This window comes from Hemicordylus capensis, chromosome 1 (assembly GCF_027244095.1).
Source record: "Hemicordylus capensis ecotype Gifberg chromosome 1, rHemCap1.1.pri, whole genome shotgun sequence".
In the NCBI taxonomy this organism is placed as follows: Eukaryota; Metazoa; Chordata; class Lepidosauria; order Squamata; family Cordylidae; genus Hemicordylus; species Hemicordylus capensis.
Genome location: NC_069657.1, coordinates 98,632,355 through 98,641,577, shown reverse-complemented (window position 1 = coordinate 98,641,577; position 9,223 = coordinate 98,632,355). Strand labels below are relative to the sequence as shown.

The 9,223-nt window shown below is 43.3% G+C and overlaps 1 protein-coding gene across 1 annotated transcript; it reads left to right on the top strand.

Annotated features, from left to right (window-relative positions):
* Positions 1-332: 332 nt before the first annotated feature.
* FADD (Fas associated via death domain) lies at positions 333-8,841 on the top strand. The gene is made up of 3 exons (XM_053309899.1): positions 333-555; positions 2,277-2,585; positions 4,589-8,841. Exons 2-3 carry the CDS (start codon positions 2,288-2,290, stop codon positions 4,861-4,863), a joined length of 573 nt encoding a protein of 190 aa, XP_053165874.1. The 5' UTR covers positions 333-555; positions 2,277-2,287; the 3' UTR covers positions 4,864-8,841.
* The last annotated feature ends 382 nt before the right edge of the window (positions 8,842-9,223 follow it).

Genomic DNA, 9,223 nt, shown 5'->3' with positions numbered 1-9,223 from the left:
TTTCAATAATAAGTTTTTAAAACTAATTTAAACTAATATTGCTATATTAAAAATAGCTGTATCTCAACTGAAAAAGCAATTAATGGGTGTATTATTTGCTCGGAGTGTGTAGCACGGTTGGAATGGACCCTGGGACAAAAGGTGAAGATGGTAGGCCCCCGTCCCCAGCCCCACCTGCTTCTTCAGAATGGTGCGAAGAAGAGAGCAGGGAGCGAGCTGTCACCCAGCCGGCGGTGGGCCCTTCTCCCTCAGACGTCCCGTCCACAGGGACATGTGTCCTCCTCTCCCCCATTCACTTGTAGCTACATCTCTGTGCTTCCTTCGTGCTTTAGACGTATTCTTCTTCAAGAGCTTTAGTTTTGGCACGCCTGTTGGTAAAAGCTGTGCAACACTGCCCTCTGGGGGTCGATGGAGCTCACTGCAGTTCTTTTCCAAGGCGATTTCCGGTGAGCCGATTTAAACGAAGGAGTGGGCGGAGAGTCCCGAAGGCAGCCCGGTCTCCCCCGTTGCGGCTGTGACGGCTTTCCATCCCGACAGCAAAGTTTAAACCCGGAAGTAAGTAGATGATTTTCTAACCGCTTGTTTTTCCTGTAATCTGAATTTTTAAAGAAAAGTTCATCTCGCGTAGAAAGTTAGCTGGGATTTGAAACCGTTTCGAAAGTAAAGAAACTTGTTAACGTGGAGTCTTGGGTGTGTTGTGAAAGTGAAGCAAAGTGTTTTATCTGAGTTTAGAGCAGTAATGTACTAGAGAGTGGGGTATAAATATTTTAAGAACAGCCCTGTTGGATCAGGCCCATCTAGTCCAGGATCCTGTTTCACACAGTGGCCCACCAGATGCCTCTGGGAAGCCCACAGGCAAGAAGAGAGAGCATGCCCTCTCTCCTCCTGCTGCTCCTTCCCTGCAACTGGTATTTAGAGGTGTTTGAGGCTGGAGGTGGCCTATAGCCCAACTAGTAGCCATTGATAGATCTGTCCTTCATGAATTTGTCTAAGCCCCTTTTAAAGACATCACCACATCCTGTGGCAGGGAATTCCATAGATTAATTATGCACTGTGTGTGGTAAAAGGGTACTTCCTTTTGTGGGTCTTCAATTTCCAGGCTTTCAGTTTCATGGGATGACCCCTGGTTCTAGTGTTCTGAGAGAGGGAGAGGGAGAAATTCTCTACTCCATGCATAATTGTATACACCTCTATCATGTTTCCCAGTAGTCTCCTCTTTTCTGAACTAAAAAGCCCCAAATGACTCATAAGGAAGGTACTCCAGGCCCTTGATCATCTTGGTTGCCCTCTTCTGCACCTTTTTCAGTTCTACAATATCCTTCTTAAGATATGGTGACTAGAACTGTATACAGTACTCCAAATGTGGCTGCATCATAGATTTGTATAAGGGCATTATAATATTAGCATCTTTATTTTCAGTTCTCTTCCTAATGATCCCTAGCATAGAATTTGCCTCTTTCACAGCTGCCATGCACTGAGTCAACACTGCCAATGAGCAACTCCAAGATCTCTCTCCTGGTCAGTCACTGACAGCTTGGACCCCATCAGTGTATATGTGAAGTTGGAGGGGTTTTTTGCCCCAATATGCATCACTTTAACTTGCTTACATTGGACTGCATTTGCCTTTTTGTTGCCCACCCCCCAGTTTGGATAGTTTAGTATTATCTGCAAATTTGGTCACTTTGTTGCTTACCCCATCTTATAGATCATTTATGAACACATTCCAAGAGCACTGGTCCCAGTACATATCCCTGGGGGACCCCACTTCTTACTTACCTCCATTTAGAGAACTGTCCACTTATACCTACCCTCAGTTTCCTATTCTTCTACCAGTTACCAATCCACACATGAACCTGTCCCCTTATCCCATGACTGCTAAGTTTACTCAAGAGCCTTTGGTGAGGAAACTTTGTCAAAAGCTTTTTGGAAGTCCAAGTATACTATGTCAACCAGATCACCTTTATCCACATACCTGTTGACACTCTCAAAGAACTCCAAAAGTTGAGTGGGGCAAGACTTGCCCTTGCAGAACCCATGCTGGTTTTCCATCAACAAAGCCTTTTCTTCTATATTTTTAACAATTTAGTCCTTAAGTGTGCTTAAATAAATAACTGATAAACAAGAGGTGATTGTGTTGAATACTGTTTTGTTAGAAGCATCTCTGTTTGTTAGTGAGCATCTGTAAGTTTAAATAAGAGATCAACATGGAACTTCCTGGATCCTTAGGTCTCTGAATTTTCTCGCCCCTACCATTTTCTCACCCCTACCATTTCTAGGTTTTCCAACAATGAACCCATTTCTGGAGTTGCTGCATTCATTTTCTAATAGAATATCTCCAAAGGAGCTCTGTGATCTAAAATTCCTGTGCCAGAACAAAATTGGAAAAAGAAAGCTTGAGGATGTGAAAAGCGGCAATGATCTCTTCTCCCTTCTCCTGGAACAGGATGAAATTTCACAGGACAAAGTGGAATTCTTAAGATGCATGTTCAAAAGCCTGAAAAGAGAAGATCTACTAATTCTGCTGCAACAGTTTCTAGAAGGCACAGAAGGTGATCCAGATCTTCAGCTGGATATTGCAGAAAAACGTAAGCAGACAAGTCTTTGTTTTTTGTGGCATACAGTCAAGTTACACTGGGGGATTTTCATTGCTTCATAGGAATGCTCTGTAGAATAGCCTTTACTTAAAGATGGATGTAATTACTGGGAATTCTGGAGACAGGATCTACAGTTCAACTTATAATTGAAAGGATAAACATAACCATGTACCTCTGGGCTCCTCAGAGAAAGAGTGAACTATAAATGTAATAATTAATAAATAAAATAGAAACTTGCCAGTTCACTCGTGATGAATATCTCCAGCCCTCTGGTTAGCAGACCACATAGATCTCCTTCCCAGAGATCTCATTTCTATTTCCGTTTTTTAAAAGATAAAAAGCAGCAAGAATCCTTTCTGAGCAGTAGGAAGGAACCCTGACTGTTTTTTACCATCTCCATATCCCAGTGCAAATGACAAAAGAGCCACTTCTCTTCTAAGACCTCTCCCTGTGTGCCAGAAAAGGATCTGAGAGAAGAGAGGGGATGATGGCTGGCTAGTGAATGCAGCCTAAATTTGTGGTTCCCTGTCTGGAGTTATGATTCACTCTAATTAAGATTCAGGAGTTTATATTGGAAATTAACACTGCATTCTGCTTTCTGATTTAGCTTGATCTAGATTGGGGTGTACAGCTCGTATGCTCCGGGAGCCAAAACCAGCCATGACTTGGTGTGCAGGGGCTGAGGTTAATGTTCAATGCATCATTACTTTAAAATTAAAGATTCATGTTGCTTTTAAATTAAATATTCAGATATTTCTACCGGGTGGGGGCAGAGGCAGCAGAAAAATCCCCATGGGCCAGATCTGGTCCCCAGGTCGTACGTTGTGCAGGCCTGATCTAAATAAAGTTGCTGTTAACTAGTAAGAACTAATCCGCCTACTTTCCTTTCACTATCCCTGTAACTGGACTAAATTTGATTCAAATCGAGGTCCATAAATTAGCACACTTGCACCTCAATAGTTCACACATCTGCCATCTTGAATTGGGGTGGATGACATCATCACAAACTATGCCATTGAGGTGGTTCTATGTGTCCCTAAAGCTGTAGCAAATTTGGTTCATATTGGTCCAGGTGTTGCAAAGTTGATAGTGGGGGACACATGAAATGCTGGGTGATCTCATCAGCCTACTGGAAAGTATGCTAAAAACACAGGAGGGAGGGCTGGTAAAAAGTTGACAGATCTATTAATCTTCTTGAGTAAAGTTGCTATCTTTTTTATTGGCAGAAGTTCTTGTGCTTTTAACTGTCTGTTAGTCAGAAATAACAAGTGATGCTTGGCCACCCTTACTTAAAAGGTGCATGTGATGAATTTCTGCAGCTATCTAAAGGCATAAGAATCTTGCCAGGAAAAGGCTGACAACTCTAATCCTGACTGTAGCAGTAGGAATAAAAATACATACACTATGGTGAAGGCTCAGTTATCAGAAGGCAGCCAATCTTTAGCCTCTCCTATGAGTTTAATGAAACAACTTGAAAGACAGGAGGCATGAGCAAGAGAAGGAATCTTCTTCCAGGTAATGTACTTTGGTTTTTCCCTCCTCTCCAGTTAACTGGCTAAGAAGAGAGCTATCAAGGTAGTAAGAAAGCTCCCCTCTCCACCCAGACTGTGCTTTCCTGTCCAGTTTCTCTGTCCCTTCCTCCTCTTGAATTATTTCAAGAAGCTTCGGTGGGAGAAAGAGCAAGCAACAAACTAGTGGGGGCTGAAGGGTAACTTCTAACTTTGCTTCTGCATACCCAGAACTCCTACCCGCTGCACTGCAAAAACACAGACACACACACACCCCTACCTGTGCTGGCTGTTGGAAGTTAATATCTGGGCTGAATTCTTGCCCCAGTCTTTGCAGGAGTGTTAAAAGTAAACTGCCAGATAGTTCAGAGCAAGGCAAGTAGGAGGTGTGGCCACTCAGAACATCCTCTGGAACATTGACAGTATGTACATTAAATGGCCTGTTGTAAATCAGTGATTTAACACAGACTATGGCTTGCTTTTTAGGTAAGCTGAAGAAAGCTTTCAAAATCGTGTGTGATAATGTTGGAAGAAACTGGAAAAGACTGATTCGAGAACTTGGAATTTCAGATGCCAAAATCGATAAAATTGTAGCAGCCAATCAAAATAACTTGGAGGAACAAACAATGAAATCACTTCTAGCATGGCAGAATTTAAAAGGGAACGAAGCCAAGGTTGATGACTTAATAAAAGCCCTCAGGAGCTGTGGAATGAACCTGGTGGCAGATTATGTCGAAGATGGTATACAGCAGGAAAACTAAAACTCTGTGGGAATAAACTATTAATGTTGGAAATCTGCCCGGGTCGGGGGGGAGGTTGTCTGTCTGTTGTAGGCAGCATTAGTGCTTTCAGCTGTCATGTAAAAGCTTATATTGCTACATATTCACAAACGTCCTTTCTTTGAACATAGTGGAATTTATGCTACTTAAATGCTTTGTAGTACTCATGTTTATACTTTGCTCTAAGATTGACTTAAAACAAGAAGTCTAGGTTTGCAGTGGAATTCTAAAACGGAAGAGCTATGAAGGTAAAATACTCCTAAAATGTTCATAGTTAACATACTTAAAAGGAAACTTTTTTTTGAAGTCATCTGTACTATGAAGGACACCTTTTGGATATAGTACTTCAGAAGTACAAGGAAACACGTGTTAAAAGATCACATATTACAGAAAGTCTTAAGCAATTTGTGAATAATGACCTTGATAGAGGATCTTCGATACCACAGATCAAATCTTGCTCTGTATTCTGTGTTAGTTCATGAATTTTGATACCTAATTTTAACATAAGAACAGCCCTGCTGGACCAGGCCCAAGGGCTATCTAGTCCCAGATACCTCTGGGACCCACAGGCAAGAGCTGAGGGCATACCCGTGCTATTGCTCCCCTGCAACTGATATTTAGAAGCATCTTGCCCCTGAAGCCGGAGGTGGTCTATAGCTCTCAGACTAGTCGCCCTTAATAGACCTGACCTCCATGAATTTATCTAAACACTTCTTAAAGCCATCTGGTCTGTTGACTGTTGCCACACCTTGTGACAGAAAATTCTATAGGTTAATTGTGTGTTGTGTGGAAAAAGTACTTTCTTGGCAGTCAGTTTCATAGAATGACCCCTGGCTCTAGTCTTGTGAGAGAGGGAGAAATATTTATCTGTCCACTCTATGCATAATTTTATACACCTCGATCATGTCTCCCAGTAGTCACCTCTTTGCCAAACAAAAGCCCCAGATACTATAGCCATGCCTCATAAGGAATGTGCTCCAGGGACCTGATTAGGGATGTGTGAACCAGCTCACCTTTGAGTCAGTTCACACTCGAATTAGCTGGACTCGAAGGTCTTGGCCGGTGAGCCGAGCCAAGCCCACCATTCGCAAACCTACAGGTTTCCAGCAAGGATTCCCTTTGCAAGTAAAGGCTTAGGGCTGTGGCGGGAGAGGGTGGCAAGGGGGAAGCTTCCCATTTTACCTTTTAAAAAAAACTGCTGCGTGGCGGGATGGCGGTGGCTGCTGCAGGGGGAGGGAAGGAAAATTCCCCTCTTTCTTTCTTAAAAACAACCACTGTGTGCGGCGGGCACAGCAGCTGCGATATGGGTGTGGAGAAGGCGGTGAGACCTCCTTTCATCTCCCCTCCTGCCACCCGAATGACAGCTCAGGCTGGTCTGCAGCCCACTCTTGGCCTTTCTGTGCGCACTTCTTACTCCTCTCAATTGTGAAAACGGTCCATTTATTCCTACCCTCTGTTTCCTGTCCTTTAACTAGTTACCAATCCACTCATGAACCTGTCTCCCTATCCCATGACTACTAAGTTCTCTCAAGAACTTAATTTGCAATTTTGATGAGGAACTTTGTCAAAAGCTTTTTGGAAGTCAAGGTATACTATGTCAACTGAATCATGTTTATCCACATGCTTGTTTGACTCTCTCAAAGAACTCCAAAAGGCTAGTGAGGCAAGATTTACCTTTGCAGAAGCCATGCTAGTTCTTCTGCAACAGAGACCGTTCTTCTATATCAGGCCTGCACAACATGCGGCCCGGGGGCCAGATGCGGCCCGCAAGGCCTTTTTTTCCTGGCCCCCGGGGCTATTTCCTCTTCCTCCCCCTGCTGCTTAAAAAACACGCCCCCCAAAAAAAAAAATTCCAGCCGCTGCACAGCTGAGGAGATGGCTGTGGGGGTGCAGGTGTTCTTCCTTACCCTCCCCCACGACAGCAGTGGCGCACAGCGGCAGAAACCAGAGTGACACTCGGGTCTGCTATTTGGCCCAGTGTTGCTTCCCAACTGTGACGCGCGCCTGCGCAGTTAAGTCTCTTAAGTCTCTCTCTCTCTCTCTCTCTCTCCCCCTCTCCCTCCCCCACCAAGACTGCTCCGTTCTCTCTCTCTCTCTCTCACCAAGACTGTTCCATTCTCTCTCTCTCTCTCTCTCTCTCACACACACACACACACACACACACCAGGACTGCTCCATTCTCTCTCTCTCTCTCATGCTCCATTCTCTCTCTCTCTCTCTCTCCCACCAAGACTGCTCCATTCTCTCTCTCTCTCTCACCAAGACTGCTCCATTCTCTCTCTCTCTCTCTCTCTCATGCTCCATTCTCTCTCTCTCTCTCTCTCTCTCTCTCTCTCTCTCTCTCTCTCTCTCTCTCATGCTCCATTCTCTCTCTCTCTCTCTCTCTCTCTCACCAAGACTGCTCCATTCTCTCTCTCTCTCTCTCTCTCTCTCTCTCTCTCAGGCCAAGCCTCCTGCTGCATCCTTTCCATCTCTCCCCCCCTTCTTTTCCAAAATTATGAGAAGAGGTTCTCATTTTTCCCCCCTTAAAAGTGTTCCATGTTTTTTGTGATGATTTGGCAGAGGTGGAGAGGAAGAACAATGCATTTTATTATGTATTTTGTACAGATTGTATAATATTTATATTAGAATGAATTTTAATTCAACTTATTTCATATTAATTTAAATCAATCTTGGCCTGCCAGAACATCAAAAGTTAAATATTGATTAAATTCCTTTTTAATTCATTTTTAATTCATTTCACTTTAATTCAGTTGATTGATTGATTGATTGATTGATATTAAGTGTTACTCTAATAATCAGCACCCTAGGAATTGACCTCGGCCCCCATGAACCAAGTCCCAGTTGGTTTCGGCCCGCCAGGTCATTTGAGTTGTGCAGGCCTGTTCTATATGCTTAACAATTTTATCCTTGATAATGTGTTCCATCAATTTGCCTGGAACAGACATTAAGCTAACCACCCTGTAACTTCCTGGATCCCCCTTCCTCCAGATCCCTTTTTGATAATTGGAATTTCATTGGCTACTTCCCAGTCCTCTGCTACAGAGCCTGATTGTAGGGATAAGTTATATATTTTCATAAGGAGGTCGGCAATTTCACATCTGAGTTCTTTAAGGACTTAGGTGGATGCCATCTGGTTCTGGCAATTTGTTAACTTTTTAAATTTTTCCGACAGTTTAGAACAGGCCTGCTCAATTTATGCCCCCCCAGCTGTTTTTAGACTACAACTCCCATAATCCCCAGCCACAGTGGCCAATAACTAGGGATTATGGGAGTTGTAGGCCAACATCTGCAGGAGGCCCAAAGTTAAGCAGCCCTGGTTTAGAACAGCCTCTCTTGTCACGCCTATCTGACTCAATTCTTTAGCCCCTCTCCCTAAGAAGCTCAGTTCAGGCACAGGTATATGCTCAATATCTGCCACCATGAAGATGGATGCAAAGAACTCATTTGGCTTCTCTGCAATCTCCATATTCTCCTTTTAATATCCCTTTCACTCCCTCATCATCTAACGGTCCAAATGCCTCCCTGACAGGTTTCCTGCTTCTGATGTACTTAAAGAAGTTTTTGTTATTCCTCTTAATTTTGATTGTGCCATCGAGTCGGTGTCAACTCCTAGTGATCACATTCCATGTGGTTTTCTTGGTAGAATACAGGAGTGGTTTACCAGTGGCTCCTCCCATGAAACATTTTGCTAAATGTTCCTCAAACTCTTCTTGCCTCCTTTATTTCTCCTTGCATATCTTCTGCCAGAGTTTGTGTTCCTCTCTGTTTTTTTCATATGGGCAGGCCTTCCAATTTCTGAAGAAAGTACTTTCCCCCTTTGTTGCTTCCTTGACTTTACTTGTTTGCCATGCTGGCATCCTCCAGGAGTTGGTGTTACTTTTCCTCCTCTTTGGTAAACATTTTAACTGGGTTTCTATTATTGTAGTTTTAAATAAACTCCATGCATTCTTGAGTGAAGTGACTTGCCTAATTTTCCGTTTCAGTGTTGTTGTTTTCACCACCAAACTCCTCATTTTAGAGAAGTTCTTCTGAAGTTCAAAGTGTCTGTGTTAGACTTCCTTGGCAATTCTCTCCTTCCATGTATGCCAAATTTGATCACACTATGGTCACTGTTCCCTAAAGGTTCCAGGACAGTGACATCTGACACCAGGTCCTGGGCACCACTTAGGATTAAAGTCCAAGGTCACCTGCTCTGATTGGTTCCATGAACAACAGTCATTCAGTGTATCTAGAAATCTGGCTTCTTTGTCATTACATGAATGTGAATTCACTCAGTCTGTGTGCGTAATTGAAGTCACCCATTATTACAGCTTTGTCTCATTTTGAGGCCTCCCTGATT

What these genes read in the sequence shown, in the direction of transcription:
- FADD (XM_053309899.1), top strand. Translation starts at nt 2,288, where the DNA reads ATGAACCCATTTCTGGAGTTGCTGCATTCATTTTCTAATAGAATATCT. An exon ending in GCTGGATATTGCAGAAAAAC is followed by an intron (nt 2,586 to 4,588) that starts GTAAGCAGACAA and finishes CTTGCTTTTTAG; the next exon opens with GTAAGCTGAAGAAAGCTTTC.